Source organism: Lepidochelys olivacea, assembly GCF_965140295.1.
Source record: "Lepidochelys olivacea isolate rLepOli2 genome assembly, chromosome: 1".
NCBI lineage: Eukaryota > Metazoa > Chordata > Testudines > Cheloniidae > Lepidochelys > Lepidochelys olivacea.
In genome coordinates, this window is record NC_140411.1 from 155,349,470 (window position 1) to 155,377,425 (window position 27,956).

Sequence of the window (27,956 nt, forward strand, 5' to 3'; positions counted from 1 at the left end):
TAAGCAAGTGCCAGTAACAGTAGGGGGAAAATTAGCATGGGGAAATAGTTTTTAGTTAGTGTAATGACTCATCCACTCCCAGGCTTTAGTCAAGCCTAATTTAGTGGTGTCCAGTTTGCAGATTAATTCCAGTTCTGCTGTTTTTCGTTGGAGTCTGTTTTTGAAGTTTTTTTGTTGAATAATTGCGACTTTTAGGTCTGCAATTGAGTGTCCAGGGAGGTTGAAGTTTCTCCGACTGGTTTTTGAATGTTATAATTCTTGATGTCTGATTTGTGTCCATTTATTCTTTTGCGTAGAGACTCTCCAGTTTGGCCAATGTACATGGCAGGGGGCATCGCTGGCACATGATGGCATATGTCACATTGGTAGATGTGCAGGTGAATGAGCCTCTGATCGTGTGGCTGATGTGATTAGGTCCTATGATGGTGTCCCTTGAATAGATATGTGGACAGAGTTGGCAACGGGCTTTGTTGCAAAGATAGGTTCCTGGGTTAGTGTTTTTGCTGTGTGGTGTCTGGTTGCTGGTGACTATTTTGCTTCAGGTTAGGAGGGCTGTCTGTAAGCGAGGACTGGCCTGTCTCCCAAGATCTGTGAGAGTGAGGGGTTGTCCTTCAGGATAGGTTGTAGATCCTTGATGATGCGCTGGAGAGGTTTTAGTTGGGGGCTGAAAGTGATGGCTAGTGGCGTTCCATTACTTTCTTTGTTGGGCCTGTCCTGTAGTGGGTGACTTCCGGGTATTCTTCTGGCTCTGTCAGTCTGTTTCTTCACTTCGGCAGGTGGGTATTGTAGTTGTAAGAGGGCTTGATAGAGATCTTGTATGTTTCTCTGTCTGAGGGGTTGGAGCAACGCTTCCTCAGCTCTCGTCCCGTAATGCCCCTACTGTACTTGCGCTACATTGATGACATCTTCATCATCTGGACCCATGGAAAAGAAGCCCTTGAGGAATTCCACCATGATTTCAACAATTCCCATTCCACCATCAACCTCAGCCTGGACCAGTCCACACAAGTGATCCACTTCCTGGACATTACAGTGTAATAAGCGATGGTCACATAAATACAACCCTATACCAGAAACCTTCTGATGGCTATACTTACCTACATGCCTCCAGCTTTCATCCAGACCACACCACACGATCCATTGTCTACAGCCAAGCTCTGCAATACAACCGCATTTGCTCCAACCCCTCAGACCGAGACAAACACCTACAAGATCTCTAAGGTGCCACAAGTACTCCTCGTTCTTTCTGCTGTTACAGACTAACACGGCTACCACTCTGAAACCTGTCATCCAATATCAGGGCAATCCAGAATGCATTGGAGACCACAGTCTTGCAACTCAAACCCCTGTCAAAGTTTAAGCAGATTTCAGTTGAAAGGATTAGGTCCCAGGAGTCTTTCAAGAGATTTTTTGCAGTCTCTTGGTAACGGGCAGTCCTTGGGTGAACAATAGGCTTTTGAAATAACCTTCTCTTTTCTAATGACCGGTAATTAGCTACATTTACTAGCATAAGGTGGTAATTCATTAAGCAGTTCATAGACAGTTTACTACTAACTTCAAAGTGAAATGTAGACAATGACATTATTATACCCAAGTTTCATAATCCCTTTGTATCTTTGAATTAACAGATACAGTAAGAGACAGGAAGTATCTGTTTACATGGTTAACATGTAACAAGATATAAGTGAACACATACAATGAGCATTGCCTCTAATTCTTTAACAATACAAGCTTACATTTCAAAGCTCTGTCTAACATGGCTATGTTAGCTATTTATAAGGAATAGCCTTAATTACCATTTATTTACTTCTCTAATATGCCTTTAAAGGTTGAATTTGGATCATTTAGCCTGCAAGTTGCTTAACCCTTTTTGGCCCTGTGTCACAGCTTATTTCAGTGTAATTTATGTCGCTCAGAATGATTATTCACACCCCTGAGCTACATAAATTATGCAGACATAGCCTTACTTTAACCAGAATAGCAACATCAAGAAACCAAAGTTTCAACAGGGGTAAGACCTCCTTTCATCATAGGGTCGAATTCAACTGATTACCACTGTAATTTATTTGTCTTGTTAGAGTTGGTAAGGCAACCTCCATCTTTTCATGTTGTGTGTGTGTGTGTGTGTGTGTGTGTATAAATATCTTCCTACTATATTTTCCACTCCATGCATCTGGTGAAGTGGGTTTTAACCCACAAAAACTTATGCCCAAATAAATTTTAGTCTCTAAGGTGCCACAAGTACTCCTCGTTCTTTTTGCTGATACAGACTAACACTGCTACCACTCTGAAACGGTTCACTGGGGTTGTGCACACTCGCATCAGCAGGGAATTTGACTCATTGTCTTCAGGTTCACGAGCCCTAATCTGCTTTCAATATACTCTGTTGATTGTGGGCAGGGAAGTAATTTGCACTTTGTTGGTGATCTTTGATAGTTAGACCTGTAGTTTTTGTTTAAAAGATTTAACCTTTGTTAATTTGGCAGGAGAACTCTGTTTTGAAGGCTGCAAGTTGTACTGGTCATGATACCACTTGGTATCAATAAATACAACACAACATAAAATCTTTTAAAGATCTATTTTAATTTACTTACTGGTGTTAAAATGACAGCAAAGGTGAAATCTACCAAAATCTTTTTTTCCAGTTGAAGGGACAATCTAGTCAATGATTGTTCTCTCTAGTAGGTTCAACAAATATTTTTGCTTCTATGGAAATGATAAATTTCCTTAAGATTATATAGCTGTGTGTGATACAGGCTTTCATTTTTCATAGCTACTCTTTACAAAAAATTATTACTAAAGTATGATGTCACAATTCAGTCAGACCAATGGGTAAAATTGGCCTCTAGTCTGGCAGTATTTGCAGAAATAACTTGAGTGCTCATGTTGTGGAATTTGCCAATGTTTCTGAAAATATAGCTCGTTATTGGTCAGTGTGGCTGCTACCAGAGCTACTTCTATGAGTGGACAGAAATTCTTCTTCCCTTTTGAGCCCATCAGCCTGATGGAGGATTAGCTTTTCTGAAGGACCATGTAGCATTTCAATGAGCAAAATAAAAAAAAAAACTTGGGTTATTCCACCAACTATAATTCTCTAATTTTTGCAGTGGTTGCTTTATTTTTGCTTTTCACTTTGTGAGAGAAGTGGTTTATTTTGACAAATCAGACTTAAAAAGCATAGGTCACCTTGGAAGCCAAATATTAGAAACAACTGGATCCACATGATCAACCCTACTATTAATGTGAGTGGTGGAGAACCCTCAGTGAATAGTAGGTGATCTGAAGTAGATCCCCTTCTTGTGCAGGTGTTGCCTTCCCTTTGTGCTCCCGAGAATGAGGGTATTACAACTACTACTTTATGTAATCTATATAGGTAGAAAATGGGGTGATATTTTCCCAAGAATTAAAAAATTAGAGACCTCTTTCAAGCAAATAAAAAAAGATCAATTAACTTTAATCAGATTATGATCATATTTAATACTGGGCTGAACAGTTTTAAGATGATGCTGTCAACTTAATTGAAGACAAAGCTATGTTGTGACATAGGGGTTGGATAAAGGATAATAAATCGAGGGCCTCCACGCTTTATAGTTTCAAACGAAGACTCAAACAGAAGTGATTCTGTTGTCTCCTTGATAGGACTAATTCAAGATATATTACGTTGAAATATTTGAACATAGTTGTTTTTACAGTTGCGTATTTTATTATTCAAGAACGGACAGTGGGAGTGGTCTGTCAAACTGTTTCCATTCACTTCGTAAATGATAAAAAAATTTCAAATGTCAATGAAAAATGTTGGCATCCCAGAATATAGCCATGTGATTGATTATTGGTCAAGTCCTAATAACGTTTTTCCTTTAAAAAAAAATGAATTTTTCTAGAAAAATTCATTAGATGCAAGAAATCTTATTTACTCTAAAATTTGTGTATTAATTACAGCCAGACTCAGCGAAGTCCCCATGTATTTTACCGCCATGACTTAATCAATCAACTTCAGCACAATCACGCCCTAGTTACTTTGGTTGCAGAAAATCTGTCCGCGTATATGGAAAGCATGAGACAGTATGCTAAAGGTAAGTTATATTTTTGCTTCCTAAATCAAGTGTTTCATAATTCCAATTGAAAATCGGTGTTTAAAGCAACATATTGCTAGTGGGGAGAGAGAGTGTTTATTTCACTTTCATAGGTTGTTAGATATTGGAGGCCTACACATGTATATCAATCCAAAACAAGTCAAATTTAAATTTTAAGATTACTCTTGTAAATGTAAATTTAAAAAACCAAATGCGTTTTGTAGTGGAACTTCAAAAGTGGCAGTCTCATTGCTTGTATTTACTTTCAAGTTAAAGATAATCCTTTCATGCCCTGCTTAATTTGTGATAGTTGTGTTTGTGGAAAATGTTAAATTCTGTCCCACTTGTAGCTTTGTGTAAATCTCATTATTCATTATTACAGAGGGAGTTGGTAGTAACACCTATATTTCGGTTGCATAGCACTTACCATCATAAAATATTCTTAGTCTTAGAAGCTCTATCATCTTCCTTGTTCACAGCAAGCATTTAAAACTTGGTAGGGAGAAAGCCCTGAGGCCAGAGAAGTGCTATTTATTAGTTACATGAAATTCTGTTAATATTTAGCTGAGTTATAAACTTCTGAAAAACCCTTCTTTTCTGTTGCTTGCTTTGTCAGTATGCCAAAATAATAATGAATATGCACATATTCCAATGTCAGGCCAGTCCCCTGTAGATTATTCTGCACTGGGAATCCCAAGAGTAGGCAACCTAGTCGCTGCTGTACAACTGTAGCAGGGATGAGGAGGTAAAGAAGAAAGATGGGCCAGGTCATGTCAACAGTGCCCAGCCTGCCCTGTATTCAACACATGGAACTGGGGCACATCGTCCACCTTGTTGGCACCACATGGGGCAGGAACTCTCCCCCACAAACAGAGGGTGAAATGGGGAAAGAGATCAGAGCTGGGTGCCCTGCTTACCCAACATATGTGCCTAGCCACCCACTTCCACCCCAGGGTTTAACAGCCTGTGAGCTTAATGTAATTAGCTGTGTAGCTCAAATGGTAGATATCTGTGCTGCAGTGTTGAGTTCAGGATTCAAACTTTACAGATGCATGATGGGGGAAGGAGGTTGTTATTACAGCTGCACATTAGAAATTTTTTTTTTCCTTTTATATACCCCCCCCCCCCAACGCCCTCCCTCGAGGGGTTACATACAGAAAAACCTGTTAAAAGAAGGTTACTCATGTTGCACAGACAGCCTTAATTCAGGCATTTCCTAACTCTTCAGTGTTTGACTTCGTAACCTAAAGAGCTCAGCTCTTGAACTTGTGCTACTATCCAAGATTTACTTCAACCTATTTTCACAAGGCCTTGAGAGCAACCTTCATTTAAGAGACCTGGAGACTGCACAGTCAGTTTTTTTTTCTTCATCTGGTGTTGCCTATTTTAAGTGATTACATTTATAATAGCACTGCAATAGTTAATGTAGAGATGGCACTTCTATTCTAATAGCTTATTTTCAATTGTATATAACTTTATCAAAATTTACTGTGTGTGCTGACATAACTCAGGCTTTGTCTTGTCTGGAAAAATGGAGTGGGATATGTGCTAGTCTTTGTGCATAAACATTTATTAAAAATGGGTGTGGCACTTTTAAAGTTACCTGAATATTTAGGTTGGAGATAACTAAAATATTGGATAACTGAAATTTAGGATAATATATAATTCTGAATGAGGACAAACTATGTAAAATCCATTATTTTCCAATAAGGAAAAGATAAGTGTTGATAACATACCATTCTCAGGATGTCCCATGTGTTAATTTCTTGACTTCAGACTTCCATTGGAGGAATGTACTGAATATTCACAAATGCAGATATTTGACCGATTATACTTGTCTAGAACAAAGAGGGGGAATGGAGAAGAGTACCATTACATTTATTTCACAGGAAGTTAACGTTTTATATGAATAGCTTAGCTCTCTTAAAACCAACATTGTCCAAAGTTCTTTTCCTGGAACAGTAACACTTTTTCCTTTTCAGCTTATTGGTACAAAGGTTCACAGAATTAGAACAAAAAGAAAAGGAGTACTTGTGGCACTTTAGAGACTAACCAATTTATTTGAGCATAAGTGAGCTGTAGCTCACGAAAGCTTATTCTCAAATAAATTGGTTAGTCTCTAAGGTGCCACAAGTACTCCTTTTCTTTTTGCGAATACAGACTAACATGGCTGTTACTCTGAAACCTAGAATTAGAACACTTAGTGGGTAACAGATGTTCCGAGTATGTAAATCTTGTATATGTTCATCCCAGGATACATACATTTTAAATAATAGTAAAAGTTGCAATTAATGAAACAGTTTGAAATTGGTGGGTCAGACCATTCTGAATAGGGCTGATCTTGTCAGATTTTTAAAAAAGCCACGTTGACCTCTTTCAGTAATTGGATGAGGAGACCTCCAAAGACTTTTTTCTTGGAACACATTCCATGCACCAAATTTAAGCCACCAATTTGTATTGAAGTTCTGTTTGAATTCCCGCTTCAATTTTTATTTGTTTTATATCATTGGTGGTGCTGCCTATAGTTAAGGTTGTCTAATACTTGCCTGTGGGGTCGTTCCCAGTTCCAAATAAGTTTGCCAAACTTCAACTATTCATGCTGACATATTTTTTTATGCCTAGTGTCTTCCTTGGGCTGAAAATATTTGGAAAGTTTCAGCAAAAACAGGTCAGCCCTTTCTGAGAATGAAGTTGGGGAGAAATTGTTTTCCTTATGTTAAGTGGAAAGGTCTAGCGCCTCCATGGTTTAGAGCAGGGACTTGGAATTTGTCAGGGAGCTTGCTTCTTGGAATCAGAAAGATTCTTTTTTACTTTCCCTGTGAAAATCCACCCAAATTTGGCCAGCTTGTAAACCTATGAATATTACTGTCTGCCCAGGCTCAGTGGAGGTATATTAGAAGAGGGAAGACTCGCTTCTGTGTTTTCACTGTTCCCCTGCTGGCACCCAGGTAGCATGGAAGAGGCAACAGTCTGGCTTGAATTCAGGGTAGGGAGATGGACAGACACTGGGTTAAATAGGAGTTTGGAGGTTGGAGGGGAACAAGGATATGCTATTGGCTATGCTGGGAAGAAGAATGAGGCAATGGCAGAAAGGTCTGTAACCACTGGAAGAACACTTCATTCCAGAATCTGGAATTGAATCTGGGATTTCAGAGTCTGGGCATTCCTCTTGTCTATCAAATAGGAGTGAATCTCCCTGGGAAAGTATTCAGGATGGGTACTGTGACAAAGTTCCTCCTCTACCTTGGTGGATCTTGCGCTTATTGGCGGATTTGCTCGCCTTGGAGCTTCACAGCAGCCTCAGGTTGGCCACTTTTCTGAACCCACAGTCCAGGTCGACGACTCCTGTGTCTGACCAGGAGTTGGGAGGATTTGGGGGGAACCCGGGCCTGCCCTCTACTCCCGGTTCAAGCCCTGGGGTCCCGTGGAAAGCAGCTGTCTAGAGTGCCTCCTGGAACAGCTGTGCGACAGCTATAACTCCCTGCGCTACTTCCCCATGGCCTCCTTCCAACACCTTCTTTATACTTACCATAGGACCGTCCTCCTGGTGTCTGATAATGCTTGTACGCCTCAGGCCTCCAACAGTCCGCGTTCTCAGTCTCAGCTCCTCATGCCTCTTGCTCCCAGCTCCTCATATGCATACCGCAAACTGAAATGAACTCCTTTTTAAAACCCAGGTGCCCTGATTAGCCTACCTTAATTGATTCTAACAGCTTCTTGATTGTCTGCAGGTGTTCTACTCAGCCTGTCTGTCTTAATTGTCTGCAGAAGGTTCCTGATTGTTCTGGAATCTTCCCTGTTTTCCCCTTACACAGGGGAAAGGGACCTACTTAACCTGGGGCTAATATATCTACCTTCTGTTACTCTTCTGTAGCCATCCGGCCCGACCCTGTCACAGTACATATTGTCTTTGGTAAAAAGAATGGGAGAAGCAGATGATTTTCTGAATGCATCCGATGAAGTGAGCTGTAGCTCACGGAAGCTTATGCTCAGATATATTTGTTAGTCTCTAAGGTGCCACAAGTACTCCTTTTCTTTTTGATAAAATTAAGGGTGTTTTTTTTTTCTTTATGTTGAAATGGATATTAAAATCAGGGTAATAGGTCAAACTGGAGGAAAAAAGTTGTGGTACTTTTAGGCTGTGTGCATTCATGACACCAAAATTAGTTGCTATTTATAGTGAATTGTGCAGGACTTCATAGTGCAATTAGCCCTATTTCTTTTGTGCTTTGATCAGCAAATAAAACTGATTCTGGTCATCATGGTTGTGAAGAACACATTAAACAAATGTATTCCAATACAGCGGTGTCTTCCTGTGTCTACAGACAGCTTGAAAAATAGAGAGGTGTGAACTTGAACCACTCATCTCAAAGAATTTTAAATTCTGAAACCAAAAGATGATAGTTTGTGTCAATATTGTTTACCTATCTCTCTGCTGATTTATTTTAGCAGAAAGATTTAGCTAATTTGCTTATTTATTCTAAAATGTTTCCGATACCTCCTTGGGTGCCAAAAGCCCCAGCTTCCCCCTCAACTTTTGATTAAGGTAAGGATTGGTAAGATGAATATCTGTGGCCCAAGAATAACTGAAAATGTGGAAAGAATATAAAGTATATTTAATATAAAAATATGAAAACAGATTCTGTTCACATGAAATGAAGCTGCTGCAAAATGTCAATTCTTTAGCACATAAATGCTGTAGAAAGGAGGTGGTTTTGCTGCAGAAATTTGGTCTAGCTTGTGTGGTTGTATGTAGGGCCTTGTTAAAGAAACTGTTCAAATGTGACAGGTTTTGTTTCAGCGCAGGTAAATTCTGCTCTGAAGAATAAATAAACCACCTAAGTTGATGCTGACAACGGTATTGTCCTCTTAACACTTCTGGTCTGCTCTTAAACATTTGTCAAAATTGAATATGTCCCACTCCGTATTTGGCATGTCTGCAGATCTCATTTTGGGTATTTTGATGTAGCTTCCTTTGTCTTGCCCGTATCGGCAAATGTTCTGTATTAAAATTATTTTCAAAAGCCCTTCATGCTGTCTTCAGTCCATTCATGCTGTTTTCAGGATTGCAGTGGCTCCCCAACAATGTAAAGCCCACAAGCATTTAATTGGTAGTAGCCTATTGTTCAGTCTAATGCCTCTAATTTCAAAAGAAAATTGGATATTTTAAAGACTGAATACTTGTATTGAATTCCAACCAGGCATATTTTGGACAAACAAGACTTCAGATTTGGTTGCTTGATAAGAAAACACTGTGGTTGCCATTTTGGGGCTGTAGTGTCATTCTCTAAAATTAAAATAAAGTGAGCTTTTGGAATAGGAGTTCCCAAAGTGGATCAGCTAGTCTAGTATCCTGTCTCAAGCAGTAGCCAGCACCAGATCCTTCAGAAGAAAGATCTCCTAATCCATAGTAGTCAGATTGTTTTAAACCATGAATTTTGAGGCTTAATCTTGCCTGAAATTTGCTGGCACTATTATAACCCTGGATATTCTTGTTAGTCCTCTAAATGTCCAGTTCCTTTTAATCTTGTGGTGTGTTTGGTCTCATTGACATCTTTTGGCAATGAGTTCAACAGTTCAATTATGTATTCTGTGAAAAAAAAAATTTTTTTCTTCTCAGAGTGCTTGTTCCTATGAGTAATGCACTTTAGATTGTGTATGTGCTGCATACACCAAGATTGGAGAATTTTCCCTAGCAGTGTCCACTTGTTCCACACATCTGCCCCTGCTCTCCTTATGCTCTGCACCGAAGGTATAAAGGGGGCTGCCAGACCGACCGCGATTTCATTTCCATCTCACTGCTCATGGTCTGGAATGGAGCCTCATTGTGTGTGCTGACGACTTCTGCTTTCTCTGTAAATAACCGCCCCCACCCTTCCCCCAAAATAAGTTTTGTTTTGTTTTTTTTTAATTAGTCTAAATTAGATAGAGTGGTGGAGTTCAGTTTCCTAGTTTTGGGACCCTGCCCTAGGTGGGGAGCAATTCACACGCTCATCCTGCTCCCATGTTCTCTATCAGCGACAGGGAGAGCATTCCAAGGATTCCCAGCTTCAAGAGCTGTGTAGACTGCCAAAAGCTTTTCCTAGTAACAGTCAGTCATATTGCCTGTCTGTACTGCCTAGGGAAGCCCATATCCCTCCCAGATCCTGTATCTGCCAGTTATTTCTGAGGCGGGACAGACAGTCGAGAGTTCAGACTCTGAAGACTCCTCATGGGGACTGCTTCTGACTGGGGAGACACCCCTGTACATTGGCTTGAAGATGGTAGGAGCACCCCTTTGTGTGCAACTCTGGCCAGTTCCAGGGCCCCTCTCCATCCTCTTCTCCCCAATTCTCCCCACCCCCGAGAAAAAAGTTAGCTCCAAGAGACTCCGATGAGTTCAGACAGAACAAATGAGGAGGGAGATGCAAGCACAAGAGGGGGGAAAAAAAGAGATAAGGGATAAGGTAGCCTGGGTGGGGTTGGGGAGGAGGGAAGGACAAGGCCACATGGCTTATTGTAGCCACACTAAAAATCAAACTGTTTGAATGACAGCCTTCTGTTGTTTGGGCCATCCTCTGGAGTGGAGTTGCTGGGTGCCCGGAGCCGGCTCCCCCCCTCGCCCCACCCCCAATTCTTGGGCATCTGGCTGAGGAGGCTATGGAACGTGGGGAGGAGGGTAGGCGGTTATACAGTGGATGCAGCGGGGGGTGTTGGCTTTCATGCAGCTCCAACAGACGCTTCATCATGTCAGTTTGCTTCCTCATTAGCCTCAGCATTGCATCCTCCCTCCACTCTTCACGCTCACTTAATTCTTTCCTGGCCTCTCCCACTGAATGCCTCCATGCATTAAGCTGTGCCCTATCAGTGCGGTAGGACTGCATGAGCTCAAAAAACATGTCATCGCGAGTGTGTGTTTTTTCGCCTTCTAATCTGCGATAACCTCGGGGATGGAGATGATAGGGGGAGCATAGAAAAGTTCTACGCTCTTCAATTCTGGGGGGACTGCGTGGTTACCTGTGCTGCTGAGTTCACCACGCTGACCAAACAGGAAATGAAATTCAAAAGTTCCCAGGGCTTTTCTTGTGTACCTGGCTAGTGCATCGGAGTTCAAAGTGCTGTCCAGAGCAGTCACAATGGAGCACTCTGGGATAGCTCCTGGAGGCCAATACAATCGATTTGCTTCCGCACTACCCCAAATTCAACCCAGCAAGGTCGATTTTAGTGTTACTCCCATCATCGAGGAGGAGTACAGAAGATGATTTTAAGAGCCCTTTAGGTCGACAGAACGGGGTTGGTTGTGTGGACACAGTCATTTTTAAATTGACCTAACGCGGCTAAATTCCACCTAACCCTGTAGTGTAGACCAGGTCTTAGTGCCACTGTAGATTTTATTATCTCACTGCTCAGTCCCCCTTTCCCAGCCATTAGTATATTAAACAACAAATGGACCTAATGTGGACACTTGAGGCACCCTGCTATTCAATTTTTATCATGGCAGAAGGTTGACCATTTATTCCCACACTTCTGGTTTCCTGCTTTTGGCCAGTTTTTGATCCATGAGAAATACATGGTGATTAGTTTCTTTTGAGGAACCTTGTCAGGCCTTTAGACAGTTGAAAAAAATTAACCAGTTCTTCTTTGAGTGCTTGCTCATTTCAGTTCCATTCTAGGTGTGTGCCCGCCCACGTACACAGTTGTCAGAGATTTTTGCCTTTGTGGTATCTGTAGGGTCGGCACTCATGTATTAGTATATCAGGCGCCGCCAGCCCTGTGCCCTCTTGGTTCTTTCTTAATGCCGTTGATGATTAGTCAGAGCACCTTTCCTTGCGTAGTAAGGGCTAGCAGTTTTTCATCTTTACTGACTTCGAGCCTTAGGGCCTAGTAAATAGTTTTTTTTATAGCAGTTAGTGTGTTAAGTGTAGTTGTAGTTAGAAGTTAGAGTCCCAGCAAGGACTTCGCCCCTGGCGGGGCATGCCCCAGTCTCCCGCGTTTAAGCCTCACGCGGACTGTAACAGGCCTATGCTTGTAAGCGATCAACATAGTAGCTGCCTCAAGTGCTTGGGGGAATCACGCCTGAGAGATAAGTGCCATATTTGTAAAAACTTTCAGCCCTGCACGCAGAAAGAGCGGGATATTCATTTACGATCTCTCCTCACAGAGTCTGCCCTTCATCCGGCTTCCGTGCCATCCTGCCAGGACTCTGAATACCTCAGCGTTGATGTGCAGTGCACCGCTGGCACCAGTCTCTGCCCAGTATGGTTCCCTGTCGCCAGTGCTCCAAAAGAAGGTGAGAAAGCACCGCTTCCTGGCACCAGGCAAGAAGGGCAATGGGTCATTGGGCAAGGGACCCACTTCGGGCCTCCTGGCCACTCCAGAGCCACGAGTTCGTGACTCTCCGATTGGGGCCCTCCTGGAAGCGGCATGGGACCTAAACCCCTGACGCCACTGACGCCTTCAGAAGCTCAGCCGGCTCTAAGAGAGCAAAGGCTTCTGCCCGTGCCTACGATGCAGCACATGCCACAGGAATTGCCCTCGTGGGAAGCCTCTGCCAAGCCAGCCACTAAAACCCTTCAGGGGGCAGTGGAGTGCCGCCGATTCCCCTGAGACAAAGCAGCAGTCTCCAGCTCTGTGCTGCAGATCGCCAGAGTTGCAGGCCAGAGCCTCTGGGCTTGCTTTTGGTCACCACCAATGCAATTGCGGTCCCTGCCATCTCCACACAGATCATCTAGAGGGAGACGCTGGTCTCCATACTACTCGGACCATTTGCCCTCTCGCTGGTTGTTCTCTAGTGCAGGTCCTGGTCGCCTACCCCGTGGGAGTACTCTCCGTCACGTCTCCGGTCCCCTTGGCACCAGTCCCCTCGCTCCAGGCACAGGTCTCCGACTGTGCCGGTCAGCAGACAGACTCAGGTATCGATGGCCCCATCATGGTCACCGGAAGGGGATTCCTTTGGCATGGATTCCTTTAGCCCCTCGCTTAGACTCCAGGGGTGTGAATGGGCACCCGAGGCTGCGTCAACATCGACAGCGCCGCCTGGGCAGCACGGCCAGTGGCCTTACTGGAGTGCGTGGGGAGTGCCGGTCATGGTCATGTCCCCTTCACACCACTCATCGGCTGCCTCTTCGGAGCAACAGCTGGCAGCACTGACTGCATCGGGCTTGGTGTATGAGATATGCTTGGAGGTCGAGGCAGAGGAGACTGCACCCACCCCTGAGCTTCCCTCCCCCATGGGAGAAGATGCCCCAGGGCCTCCCCCGACGGTATAGTCATCATTTTTGTCCCCAGACAAGGTGGTTTCGGGACCCTCGAGGGCCAACCTGCTGGACAATTTTAAAGAACACGAGGCCCTGCTTTAACGGGTGGCTGAGAACTTGGGCCTGGAGGTGGGGAAAATGGCTGAGTAGGCAGACATCTTGTTTAATGTCCTGTCAGCCTCTACCCTGGCCCTTGTCGCACTACCAGTGCATGACTGAGTCCTCAAAATTGCCAAGGCCCTCTGGCAAACTCCTTCATCCATCCCTCCCAGCTCAAAGGGCTGAAAATAAATACTTTGTCACGGCCAAAGGGTTTGAGTACCTTTACACCCACCCTTCCCCGGGCTCGCTGGTGGTCTGTGCCCAATTAAAAAGATAACAAGGGCATACCATCTTGACTCCCAAAAATAAAGAGGCCAAAATATTGGACATGTTTGGGAGGAAAATTTTATTCAACTGCCAGCCTACAGTTCCGGGTGGCGAATCATCAGGTCCTCCGAGGGAGATAAATTGAAATTCTATGGGACTCCCTCCGTAAATTGAAGGAGTCCTTCCCGCAAGGTTTGGTCCAGGAATTCAGCACACCTGGTGGAGGAGGGCACCACAGCCGCTCAGTGTTCCCTCCAAATGGTGTGGGACATGGCTGACTCTGTGGCTAGGGTGGTCATGTTGGCAGTGGTTATGAGGTGCAGCTCCTGGCTTCAGACCTCCAGTCTCCCCCAAGACCACCCATTCAATGGGTTCTGTCTCTCTTTCAGAGCAAATGGATGCAAGGTTGCATGGGGTAAAAGACACTCTGGCCACCCTTTGCTGGTTGGGCATGTATTTGCCGCAGTTTGCAAGAAAACAGTTCTAGCCACCCCCTCCACCAAAGCCTTGGCTGTCTTGTCCAGGATCTGCAAGGAGAAGAGACAGATGTTAGTTTCAGCTACTGCTGCCCCCCTTTCTCCTCTTGCTCACCTGCACAACCCGGCCCTCATTTTGAGGGTGTAATCAGGAGAGACACCCCAGTCCCCTCTCAGGATCCACCCCATTCTTTCCTCAACCATCTTCTGGAGATCTTCTGGAGATAGTGTCTGAAGACTGCACCCTGAATCCACCCTGTTCTTTCCTCAGTCATCTTCTGGAAATAATGTCTCAAGGCTATACCCTGAATTTTTTGGCCGCCTCTCCCTGCCCCCGTTCCTCTTCAGGAACCCTTCTCACGAGCAAGTCCTCATTCAAGAGGTTGAGAACCTCCTGCTTATGGGGGCAGTGGAGGAAGTCCCTCGAGACATGACAGGGACAGGATTCTACTTCTGTTACTTCCTAATCCCGAAAGCAAAAGATCGCCTCAGCAGGACCTTCTCGTCTCGCCATGAGTGGTTGTTCCACCCAGAGGAGGTCAGTATGATGAAAGTGGGGAATCCCCACAGGTGGACTTGTTCGTGTTGTCTCAGAGCAGGAAATGCCACGTGTTCTGCTCGCTCTGGGGAATGGACAGGGGTTCCCTGCCACATGCTTTCCTGCTCCCATGGTCGGGGTGGCCTGATGTATGCGTTCCCACCAGTGCCGTTGATCCACAGAGTTCTAGTGAAGATCAAACAGGACAGGGCTAAGGTTATCCTGATGGTCCCTGAGCGGCCTCACCAAGACCGGTTCAGCACGCTATTGGAAATTTCAGTAGCAGTCCTGCTGCGGCTACCTCTCTGGCCAGACCTGTTGTCCCAGGACTACCTGAACCTGAAGGCGTTGCACTTGTTGGCATGGCTACTGCATGGATGAATGTGGAAGAGCAGGAGAGCTTGGCCTGAGGTCTTGGTGGGTAGCGGAAAGTCCTTCACCAGAGCAACTTACCTGGCCAAGTGGGAAAGGTTCATGTGGCTGGGCTTTGGAACGATGTGTCCAGGCTGAGCAGTTCTCGCTGCAGGTGATCCTGGATTATCTTGTGTATCTCAAACTTCAGGGCTTGTCCCTGCCATCGATCAGGGTCCACCTGGCCACTATTTCAGCTTTCCATCCTCTGTTCCAAGGCAGGTTGGTCTTTGTTCACAACGTGATGGCCCGAGTTTTGAGAGGTCTGGAGTGTCTCTACCATCACATCCAGGATCTTGTTCATCCCAGGGAGTTGAATCTCGTGCTGTCGAGACTCATGGGGCCTCCCGTCGAAACTCTGGCTTCCAGGAGAGGAAAAGAAGAAAGCAGGAAGGTTTCGTTCTGAGTTGCAGTTACGTCTGCCTGCAGGGTGTCTAAGATCAGGGCGCTTACTTCAGAACTACCCTATATGGTCCAAGTGTGGCCACACCCAGCGTTCCTGCTCAACGTGGTTTCCCAGTTTCATACCGACCAGCACATACGCTTACAGGTAATCTTCCTGAAGCCCCATAAATCCAAATAGGAATGCAGGTTGCATGCCCTGGATGTCAGGAGGGCGTTGGCTTTCTGTATGGACAGGACAAAGCTGTTTTACAAGTCAACACAGCTGTTAGTTGCGGTGGCAGAAAGGATGAAAGAGAGCCCAGTTTCTGCTCAGAGGATTTTGTCGTGGATCACAGCCTGCATCCGATACTGCTATGAGCTGGTGAAAGTGCCTCCACCAGCAATAGTCAAGGTGCACTCAGCTAGAGCGCAAGTGTCATCAGCAGCCTTCTTGGCTCAGGTGCTGATCTAAGAGATCTGTAGAGCTGCTACCTGGTCATCTGTCCACATGCTTTTGTCCCATTATGTACTTACTTAGCAGGCTTGGAATGATGCTGGCTTTTCCAGAGCAGTGCTGCAAGATGCAAGACGGTGAACTCTGAGCCCACCTCTGTTGGCACTGCTTGTGGGTCACCAAGAAATGGAATCAACATGAGCAAGCACTTGAAGAAAAATTTACCTACTTTTTCATAATTGTTGCTCTTTGAGATGTGTTGCTTATGTCTAGTCAGTTACCTGCTCTGCTGCCCCTCTGTTGGAGTTCCCCGCCAAAAGGAACTGAGGGCGCAGGGCCGGCGGTGCCTGATATACGCTACTGCCGACCATACGGATACCACTAATGCAAAAATTTCCAACAACTGTGCACGTGCGTGCACATACACCTAGAATGGAATGGACACAAGCAATACATCTCAAACAAGAAAAAATTGAGATGGTAGGTAACCATTTTTTCTCCTTTATCCACTGCTTTATTTGGATGTATAAAGAATTTTAAGATTAGTGAAACATGGTTTTCTATTGTAGAAACCATGCTGGTTAGATCGTGTCATATCATGATCTTCAGGATGTTTTGTTAATGTATATTTACTCCTGGGGGAATTCCGCGCTCCCGCACTCATGCAGAAAAAAGTCTCCCTGCAGATTCTCTTTATTTTCTGCAGAAAATGGGTTTCTGTGAGGTAACAAAGAGAAGCTGCACTAGTGTTCACTCACTGTCTCCCCAGTAGCCCGGGCTCATGTGTTCAGGCAGCCAAGGGAGAGGTAAATCTGTGTGTGCGCGCACGTGGATGCCCTGGCCACCCAAGGATATTAGTCCCAGCTGGGTGCGGAGGGGAGGGGTAGTAGGATGATGGTGACTTATTGGTGTTTAATTTATCAATTTGTTCCAAAATCTCCTTTAATGATACCTCAGTCTGGGACAGTTCCTCAGATCTGTCACCTAAAAGGAATGGCTCAGGTTTGGGAATCTCCCTCACATCCTCAGCCGTGAAGACCGATGCAAAGAATTCGTTTAGTTTCTCTATAAAGGCCTTATCGTCCTTGAGTGCTCCTTTAGCACCTTGATCATCCAGTGGCCCTACACTAGTTGTTTAGCAGGCTTCCTGCTTCTGATGTACTTAAATATAAATATATATTTATATTTTTATTTGCTATAACTTTTTGAGTCTTTGGCTAACTGTTCCTCAAATTCTTTTTTGGCCTTCCTAATTGTATTTTTACACTTCATTTGCCAGTGTTTATGCTCCTTTCTATTTTCCTCACTAGGATTTAACTTCCATTTTTTTAAAGGATGCCTTTTTGCCTCTCACTGCTTCTTTTACTTTGTTGTTTAGCCATAGTTGGTTCTCTTACTATGTTTTTTAATTTGGGGGTATACATTTAAGTTGAGCCTCTATTACGTTGTCTTTAAAAAGTTTCCATGCAGCTTGCAGAGATTTCATTTTTGGAACTGTAGTCTTTAATTTCTGTTTAACGTCTTCATTTTTGTATAGTTCCCCTTTCTGAAATTAAATGCTATATTAAATGTGATTAAATGCAATAACAATGTAATCACACCATTTTCAATTATTTTGGTAATTTATTTCAAAATACTCATCAGCAAATAATTGAAAATGATTATATTGTGTTATTTTGACAAATAAAATTGCAGAATTTTGCAGTTTTGTCGCAGAATTTTTAATTTTTGGCATAGAATTCCCTGAAATAATTATTTCAACACATTTACCAGGCAAATATGTATGACCTACTAATCTATAAGTCCTCTGGCCACTCCACAGGCATTTATAAAATATAGATACAGCATTTGTGGTCATCCAGTTCTCTGGTACAATATCTTTTTGCACATTTTTGGTGGTAGCTCAACCATTTTATTCTTGAGCTTCTTTAGAACTCTTGGAGGTATACTATCTGTGACTCATTGTCTTTTGAGTCATTAGTATGTTCTAGCACTTCTTCTGACACCTCAATCTCTGACAGTACCTCATCTTTGTTATCAGAAAAGAGTAAATCTATGGTAGGTATTTCCCCAACATCCTCTTTGGTGAATTTAGCTCCTCAGCAACGTCATTATCTTCCTTAATTGTGCCCTATGTTCCCTGCTGATCTAGCAGACTCTCAAATTCTTTTCCAGGTTTCCCACTTCTGATGAAGTTCAAGAATTTCTTCGTTTTTGTATCTTTGAATGTTGAATGTTATATAATTAATTTTAGTCCCCCTGATTTTCCCCTTACATACTGATTGCTGTATTTATACTTCTGTTACTATGGTTAGATTTCTAAATTTTGAAGGATTTCTCTTTGGCTTGAATAGTTTCTCTAAATTTTTATCTTTTAGCCATATTGAATTACTACCTACTTTCCTGGTTCCCTTTTTATTCATTGGTACACATGCCCTCTGAGACTTTACAACTAAGGATTTTACTTCCTTTTCTTTTGTTTTAGGGTCTGTAGCTGCTGTGTGCTTTTTTGAACTTTTGTGCCAGGTGTCTCATTTTTATTCTCTTGATTTTAGCATGTGACTGAGTAGATTTGATGTATAGTTGTCTTTTCTTTGAAATAAATGGTTTATATCTAAATTTTTCATGTTCCTTGTCATTTTCTTCTGTCATGTGCCTGATGTTTACCTGGCCTAGGACTTTCAGTATTACTCTGTAGTGATTCAGATAGATAGGTTTTTTACTCCCCAACAGAGTGATTTATATTCCAGACATTTTTCGTAATTATTAGAGTGTAAAGTTTTGCCTGAGAACCTATTCTTGATTGGCTGGAAAATTAAACTTTCTGGCTGAGTTGAACTGCTGTACTAAAATGCTGAGGCACAGAGGGACAGAAAGCAGGACTGAGTGGGGAAATCAAGAGGAGGAAAGAAGAGAAATTAAGGGAGAATGAAAGAGAAAATGGAAACGAGGGAAACTCAGAAGAATAAAATCTGTACCTCAAGAGATTATTCCTTTTGTCTGTCAGAAGAGCTTTCCCAAGAATAGCCACTGAGATAAGGGGAAGTGTGGGAGCAATAGCGAACGTCCAAATGACTGAGCCCAAGGTAGGAAAACAGACGGTTGAATTTCAGACACGGAAAAGTGTAGAATTTATTCAGCATTTACTTCCTAAATGTAACATTTCTCTCACCTATTCCCAGTGATAAGTTTACTAGACGATAAAAATCACACATTTGTATATATATTTTTTTAATCTTCTACTGTGACAAATAACACCTGGGATTACTATAATGGAATGGGAAAAACATCGTTTTCTTTATTTAGTTTATTTTGTGTATTTGATAGTGCTCTTGAGTATATTCAGTTTCACCTGTTTGCATGGGTCTTTCACAAAGCAACAAAGTAGGGAAATCTTTTTTTTTTTAAAATGGAATGTGATTGTGAAACCACAGAGATTGGTAGGGACAGGTATAGTACCTGAAATTCTTGACTAAATTGACTAGTTTTTAAGTTGGTGTACCTTTTTTCACACATTCATAGATGACTGTCTTTTCAGACCGTTCCTTTCCCCCAGTTCTGAACCATTCGCAGTATGCATTTGACTATTGGATCTATAAATTTGTTTTTTCTCTTAGAAGCAATAGGAAATTGATTTATTTTGTATCTTTACAATTCAGTAGAACCCCGTTTATATGTCCCTTCGTTATCTGGCTCTCTGTTATTAACCAAACAACCAGTGCACACAGGTCCAGAAGCAGGCAGTCTCTCCTGTGGCCCCTAGGTGGTGCTGCAGCCTTGCACTTACCCATTCTCCACATTCTCCGAATTTTTGATTATCTGATCTAGCTTCTGTCCCAGTTAGATTGGATAGATGGGGTTCTGCTATATATGAATTGCATAGAGAGACTGGCTATCATGACACAATTTCCCACACGTGTCACATTTGTCAAAAGTAATGCACGTTATTTGTCAGATTTAGTCTGGTTGTTTCTCTGGATTATAATGAGGTTGTTATGCATTTGTGGCTAACGCATGTTTAGTAGTATCTTTTAGCTGCTCCATTCAAGGATCAGAGCCCCATTATGGTAGGCACTGTACAGAAGCATAATAAAAAGACAGTCCTTTCATCAAAGAGCTCTGCTCCAGATATGATCTAATTTTATGACAGCCATACAGGCCCACACAAACACACCCAGTTATTTACAAAGCTAGGGGGCTCTTACAAAACCTTATTTAAATAAAAATATTTCAGTTTTTTAAAGTTAAATCTTCTACAGTACCATGAACCCGAACATTATTATGGAGAAAATTTACTACGAAGTGAAATGAACTAGCAACAGGTGATACAGAAAAGTTAATACTATGAATATAATTAAAGTATTATTGTCATCTATTGCTCTTTGGGGCAGGGACTGTCTGAGGTTTTTACAGTGCCTAAAATGTTAGTGCATTAATTCCTGACCGGGGCATTTAGTTTCTAGCACAATACAATTAATAGCAACAACAGTATTAGAGTAATGTCGGCAGGACCCACCAGAGATCGTGGCCCTGTTTATGTTTTAGTGACCGCAGAAACCCGTGGTAAGAAATAGTCATTGCTATAAAGAATTTAGTCTATATAGAAAAAACATACAAAGGGTTGGAGAAAGGGAGAACAATACTTTCTATTTTACACATGACAAACTGAGTCACAGAGATTAAGTGACTTGCCTGCGGTCACAGGAAATCTGTGGCAGAGCTGGCAATTGTATCCAGGCTCATGCCTTAACCACAAGTTCATCCTTCATTATTTTAACCATTTATACCTCTTATTTTTTTTCCATTACAGCTTGGATAACTTTATGAAAAGCAGCAAATAGTGTCATAAATAGTGAAAAATAAATTTAGTTTTTCAAATTTTACTTTTACTAATCTTAAGTGTTAGTAACTGAGGAAGGGGCATTATTTTCTTTAAATTTATATATATACGAGTTTCTTTTAATTTAGTGATTGTGAATTAAGTACTCATGGAGATTATTATATCTATATACAGTAGCAGGTCAATGGTGTGTTCAAGCCAGCAGTACACTAATCATTGATAAGCACAACTGGTACTTCACATGCTGACTCAGACCTTTTTCAAAGAAGAGAAGAATTAATTGAAGCAGAGCAACCAGAATCACATTGACAGGTTTTTTTAGGAGATGGAACTAGTTGCAGTCTGTTACACAAGCTGGGTTTCTTTGTGGAAGACTGCATTTTTAGAGGTGGTCTACATGGGGAAATAGGCTAGAATAGGTATTACGCAGTAGCTATTTCACACTAGCTTACCAGGTGGACACTCTTATTCTGCAATAAAAGACCCTTTGTGCTATTTAGCTTTAATCCACTTTGGAAGTACAGCTGTAATACAGAGAAGTGGTTTAAGTGGGTAATACATAAGAAATGAATTGTTAAACTACAAAGGCAGTTTTAGTGTGGAATAAGTGTCCACGTGCTGAGTTAGTGTGGGTTGTTATGCTTTTAAATTCATACTCTAGCATATTTTGCAGTAGCTTTCCTGTGTAGACAAGCCCTTAGAAGGTCCAAGTTCCACCCTTGCTCATTATGGGGCTTGGCAGGGCTTGGCTGATAGCAGTATGGGTAAAGGATTATTCTTTTTATTATTATTGATGGAGCACTTTATTCAGAGAAGGAATCAACCTCTGCTCATATATAACACTGTAGACCACTTGGAATGGGGCATTAGGTGAGACAATCAGTGGAACTTATTTATGGGTAAACTCTGACATGACGAAATTTATCCATATTTGTTAGAGAAGCAAGGAGTCTAGACAACCAGATATTCTTTGATAACCTATTAAAGTAATAACTGGCTCATATTTACTATTTTTAAAAATCACAAAACCTCATTAGTTACTTTTCCAAGAAAAATGAGTAGTGTTCATCCTGAGTGAAAATCTAAATGATTTGGTGGATAACTTGCTGTATGATACTTGCAAAATGCTTTTATTTTTTCAGTGAGGTAATTCAAATAGAATGTTTTTATGAAACTTTGTGTGCAAGCACAAACACATGCATTCATTTCTGGGCTGAGATCAAGAATGCAAGAAATTTCAGCCCCAAAATTAACTTTACTAGTTTGGATTGAAATTAGGGATTTGAAATGGAAGTATTATTTCCACCTAAATGATTGTCACTATCATACTATGAGGTTGTAAACTATTAATGATTAGTAAAATTAGTTACTGTAAATCTTCCTGAAGTTTTCAAATATAACACTGCAGCTCAGATCTTTCTTCCTGGTTTTGTCACAATAAAACCATGTTGTATTCTAGTTGCACTTGTAGCATGTACAAATGCAGAAATAAAACTTAGTGTATAAGATATGACACAGATATGAGAAGAACCAGTTTGCTAAATCTTGCAGGAGAAAAACCCCAAAATATATAACTTGGCCTGACAAACGATATCATGTTGCTCTTTCTCTACACGCATTCTTTGTAGCTTTGACTTTTGACTCATTACTAACAATAAAGTTGAAAAAACTTCCATTACAATGAAAGGATTAGAAATACTAATTCTACATGTAACAACATCTTAACTGCTAATAAATATTGTTCTGTCCTATCTTGAAATTGCCAGTTTATGACTCAGTATCTACATTTCAGTAAAAAAACTGATTCATCAATATAAAAATTGCTTTGGATAGCTGTCGTGCCTCTTCTCCCTCCCTACTTCCTAAACCCCTGATGTGACAACAAATGTTTATGGTAGCTTTAAAGAAACATTGTCATAGTTGGTATCTCCAATATATAACCCATCTTTAAAACAAACCACTTTTTAAAGTGATATAATTCTTGCCACAATGAAAGCTGGTTACAATATTGTTAAAATGTCGACATTGCTGGGTAACCTATCAACCATATATCCAGTGTACAGGATTTTTTCTCTGCTTGCTTTGTTTTTCAAAGAAATAAGAGTTTGAGTGATGGAGAAATGCAGCTGTCTGAGTAAGCAGAACGTAGTATTCTTTGATATTTTAATATTCTATTCATAATGAAAGACACACGTGCACATCTGCAAGTAAAAATACAGTTGGTGAATCTAATTGTAGGCCAAGCATCTTCGACAGTGTATATCTTAATTTAGTCTTTAATTCTGAGCAGGTCTCTGAAGATTGTCTTATTACAGATTTATGAATCACTTTTGTTAAAATTGGTTTGGTTTTCTGCAGAGCAACAAGACTTTAGAATCAGCATCTGTTTTCTGTATGTATTGCTTAATAAAACTTCTTAAATTTGCAGAGCATGGAGAGTATGATCCACAAACTGTAAGACCAGGAAGTAGATACAGTCATGTGCAAGAAGTACAGGAGCGACTTAACTTCCTACGGTTAGTTTCGAGTAACTTAAGTCATTTTCTCTAGAAGGCAAACAAGTTCATAACTTAAACTTCTGAAATGGAAAGAAACAATTATGTTGAACTTTTTTGTTTCTTTTATACAGTTGTCCAGCTTAGTGTATGGCATTAACATTTAATTCCAGCAGATCAAGATAGCAAAATAAAGTAAAATGCTGGAATTCCTGGGTTTGAAAGAGGACATAGTATTAGAATACCCAAGAGAGTATTAGGGGTTGTATACATAAAGACATAATCCCTCCCCCACAGAATTTACAATATGGGGCCTTGATTGTGCATTAAAATGTGTGCCGGCACACCGCAGTGCATGTGCCAAGTCCCATTGATTTAAAGAAGCTCTTTGTGTGTGGTGGGCTGCACCTCTGTGCGTATCAGGTTAGGATCGTGGCTTAATATTAGACATGGCACAATAACTGAAGGTAACAAACGGTGCAGCAATAAACTCTTGGTTACTTAGCCATTAACATATGCACATGCCTAAAATAAACCTTTTAAAATGATTGACTTACTGTGAGCAACATGGAAAAGGTGAGTTTGGATTTTATAACGACCATGTTATAGTTCTTGAATAAAGTAAGAAAACAAAGGATTTAGGAAGAGAATATTAAAAATTATTTGCCACAGAATGATACTGCTTGAAACTTGTCAAGTTCTTAGTTTGGACATAACGGTATTCTTTCACAGTTTATCTCCCTCAGTATATTTGTTATCCTTGTGACTGTATCATTCTTCCATTTGTCTGATCCTAAATTTTTTTAAACTCATTCTTTAATGCAGATTCATATTATAACTTTGAATTTCAGAACTGATTATAGATTAAACTAAATAGTACTTCTTTGAGTAATGGTTTCTATTATATTCCACTGAGGGTGGGTTTACACATGCGTGCCATGTGTCCAGAGCCAGAGAATTTGGAAGTACTAGTGTCCATTGGTCCACGCGTGAGCCCTTGCTTCACCTCATTATTTCGTCCAAGATTGTAAAGGGCTGGGCAGACCAACTGCGTCCCCAGTTCCTTCTCATCACTGCATGGTCCAAATCCAAGCTGTAGTTGCTAGTGTCCTCTCGTCTGACACTTTTTATATATAATTCTGAATTTTTTTTTAGTTAGTTTGCGTCTACTGTTTTTGCTGGTTTTTTTTGTTTTGTTTTTTTTTACCTAGTTTAGTTTTAGTAGGACTGGGAATTCACACAGATCACACACAAGCACAGATCTTGAAGCCTGAAATCTTCGGCATAATCCAGTACCTGTGTGTGGATGCTGGTAGGACCAGTAAACAGATTATCCCGAAGCTTTCAGGCTTCAAGATCTGTGCTTCTTGCCCGCGTTCATTCTTGGTCAGCAACTAGTCCCAATGCTACCTCTACTGTTTGGGAGAAGCCCACATTTCATTCAGGAGCGGTATCTGCTGGTCCTTCCCAAGCCATACCTGAGAAGGCCGGGCTCTCCGCCTCAAGAAGCACCTCACGGAAGTCGCCGGAGGCCTCAGTCAGACCCGGGTTAGGGTTATGGACCCTGTGCTGAGGCCTAGTCGGGAGGCAAGGAAGCATGTGTATAAGCATGGCAGTAAGTCTTCCTCCAAAACAAAGGATGATGCATCTCCCACTAGTTCCAGCCATGGAGAGGCCGCATGTTCCATGGCGTACAAGCATGAGAAGAAACTGCGCACACTGGCAGATCCGCTGGTACTGAGCATGCACTCAATTTTGGCTACAGAACCGGTACCATTAATTCTGGAGTGATGGGAGAAAGCACCAAAGCCACATGAGCAGTTTGCCCTAAGGGAACAGAGATCTCCATGCTTTCCTTTGCAAACCGCACCTAGGGAGGTCCAATCTCCTATATAGGACGTGCTAAAGTCTGATTGTGCTTTGACTCATTCTCATGTGGTTTACAGACTTCTGCCGTCTCCAACGGTACCGCCATTGGAATCAGGATCTGATTTCTCATCGTTGGAGGATTCTGCTGGAGTAGAAGTGTCAGTACGAGTACCTGAAAGGATCACCAGTGGCGTGGGAGTATCCCTTCTCCACCAACAGGGAAGTCACTGGTTGCCCTCCCCATGGGGCCCTCTTCAGCATATGCTGGATTCATCTTGCTGTCCCTGTTGGGGATTCTGGCCCCAGTACCCACCCTGAGAACGTGCATGTTTGGTGGGGGAGGCTTTGCCCATCCCTGCTTATGACACTCTTGACCAGGCACTTCAGACTGGTTATGGAGGACAAACCGCTCAGTCCTGTACCACTGGAGCAAGAGTGTTTCCCATTGTCCTCTCCAGATGCTGCAGCAACTTCAGGCTCCCCCTTGCCGCCAGATGACTTTCAGCAATTCCAAGAATTCTTGCGAACCATGGAAGACAAGCATCATATTCCGCTGGAGGAAGTACAAGACAAGCAGCATTAGCTCCTGGACATCCTTCATTTCTCACTACTGAGCAGGGTTGCTCTACTGATCAACGATGCCATTCTCTAACCAGCCCAAAAAGTTGGGCAAACCCCGACCACTTGCACTCCTATCCCCAAAGGGGCAGACAGGAGATACTATGCACCAGTGAAGGGTTCGGAGTTTCTCTTTTTATATATACCCCCACCCAATTCCCTCATGGCACAAGCATCAGTGGAATGGTCCAGGCTGCAACACCCATGATCTACCCCAACAGATGAGGGTAAAAGCTTAGACCTTCTGGGAAGCAAGGTCTTCTTTTCAGCAAGCTTCCAATTTTCAAACTGCCAGGCCTTGTTGATCATATATGATTTCCTTAACAAAGGTAAATTGGAGGACTTTACTGAAAAGCTTCCTCGGCAAGATGGAGCTTGTTTCCAGTCTGTTCTGGAGTAGGACAAGCTGGTGGCTAGAACAGCACTACAGTCAGCCTTGGATGCTGCAGATATCACACTTGATGGCCCTGGAAATAGTCATGCAGAGAGAATCATGGCTGCACTCATATGGTTTCCCCAGAGAGGTGCACAATACCACTGAGGACCTCCCTTTTCACGAGTCACACCTGTTTAATTAGAAGACCGATGATTCCCTCCACTCCCTAAGGGATGCCAGAGCCACACTTTGATCACTGGGTATCTATCCAGTGAAAATTCTACTGCCCGCCACCTACACAGGGATTCAGGTCCCCCCATTTCTTCCACCAGAGGCCATATGAACCTCCTCGTAAGTACCGGAAGACTCTACAATCCTGCTCTCCAGGCCTGCCTTCGCAGTCTTCATCCTGTCATGTTCAGACTGCTCAGAAACAATATTTTTGAGTGCCACTGAAGAGCTGTCGACCACCATGCTTACTGCCATGTAACCAACTCACCCCCTTCGTGGGTCATCTACCACTCTTACTACTAGTCTGGAGCTCAATAACAGCAGACAAGCTGGTCCTGGATGTCATCCACTATGGCTATACAGTTGAGTTCACCACCCTACCTCATCCACATCCCACACCCTGATCGCTTTCCAAGGACCACTCTCATGACAGGATCCAGGTACTAGAAGTAGACTCCTTACTGCAAAGGGGAGTGATAGAGCACATTCCTCCGAACTATCCGCGCATGGGGTTCTATTAGACTTGGAGCTTGTCTTCACTACCGGCGTAAGTTGACCTTAATTACTCTACTCCAACTACGCGAATAACATAGATGGAGTTGACGTAGCTTATGTCGACTTACCCCAGTGTCTTCACTGCACTGCATCAACGGGAGGTGCTCTCCAGTCAACTTCCCTTACTCTTCTCGGAGAGGTGGAGTACCGGGGTCGACCAGAGAGCGTTCTGCCATCAATTTAGCAGGTCTTCAGTAGACCCGCTAAATCGACCCCTGCTGCATTGATTGCAGCAGCGTCAATCTCCCTATAGTGAAGGCCAGCCCTTACTTTTGGGTACATAAGAAGGGGAGGTGGAGGCCTACCCTGGATCTCTGTAACTTCAATCGCTTTATCTGCAAGCCCAAGTTTCGCCTTAGTAGCCATCATACCGTCTCTAGGAAAAGGCAGGTGGTTTATGACTCTCACTATGTAGGCCTCCTGTTTTCACACAGACATCCATCCAGCCCACAGAAGATTCCTGAGGTTCATGGTGGGCCTTTAGCATTTTCAGTGCAGGGTCCTTCCTTTTGGACTCACCCCTGCTCCCTGGGTCTTCACCAAAGTTCTCTGTCATAGCAGCCCTCTCTGATGCTCAGGAGTCCTTATTTTCCCCTATCTTGACGATTGGCTGCTAGCAGCATGATACACAGACAAAGCTCGAATCTCAGCTTCCATGTTGCTCAGACTCCTTTCTTCCCTGGGAGTCAGCATCAACATGGAAAAATCAACTGTAATTCCCACACAGTCCTTAGACTTCATAAGGGCCTCCATCAACTTGGTCACAGCCTGATCTTACGTGCCAACGGACAGATTCCATTCTCTGCAGGCACTCGTCCAGGTAGTCAACAGTCCATCTGTCCCATTCAGAACTTGCTTATCCCTTCTTGGCCTCATGGCAGTCTGCATGTACATCGCTTCCTTTGCAGTCTACAGATGTGGCCTCAGAGAGTCTACTTACCTACGCGACATGCTATGGACCTTATGCTGACAGTCCCCCGGCACAGTGCTCTCTTCCTTCCAGTGGTGGATAGATGCACAGCAGGTCTGTA

At 42.6% G+C, this 27,956-nt stretch overlaps 1 protein-coding gene across 4 annotated transcripts in view; it reads left to right on the forward strand.

The window, feature by feature from the left end:
• The window catches only part of USP9X (ubiquitin specific peptidase 9 X-linked), a 204,930-nt gene that overhangs the window by 80,531 nt on the left and 96,443 nt on the right, over positions 1 to 27,956 (forward strand). For all 4 annotated transcript variants that reach the window (XM_084641443.1, XM_084641441.1, XM_084641444.1 and 1 more), the window contains exons 14-15: positions 3,940 to 4,073; positions 23,210 to 23,297. In XM_084641443.1, the coding sequence (XP_084497569.1) occupies positions 3,940 to 4,073; positions 23,210 to 23,297 (222 nt within the window). The remainder of the gene's footprint in view (positions 1 to 3,939; positions 4,074 to 23,209; positions 23,298 to 27,956) is intronic.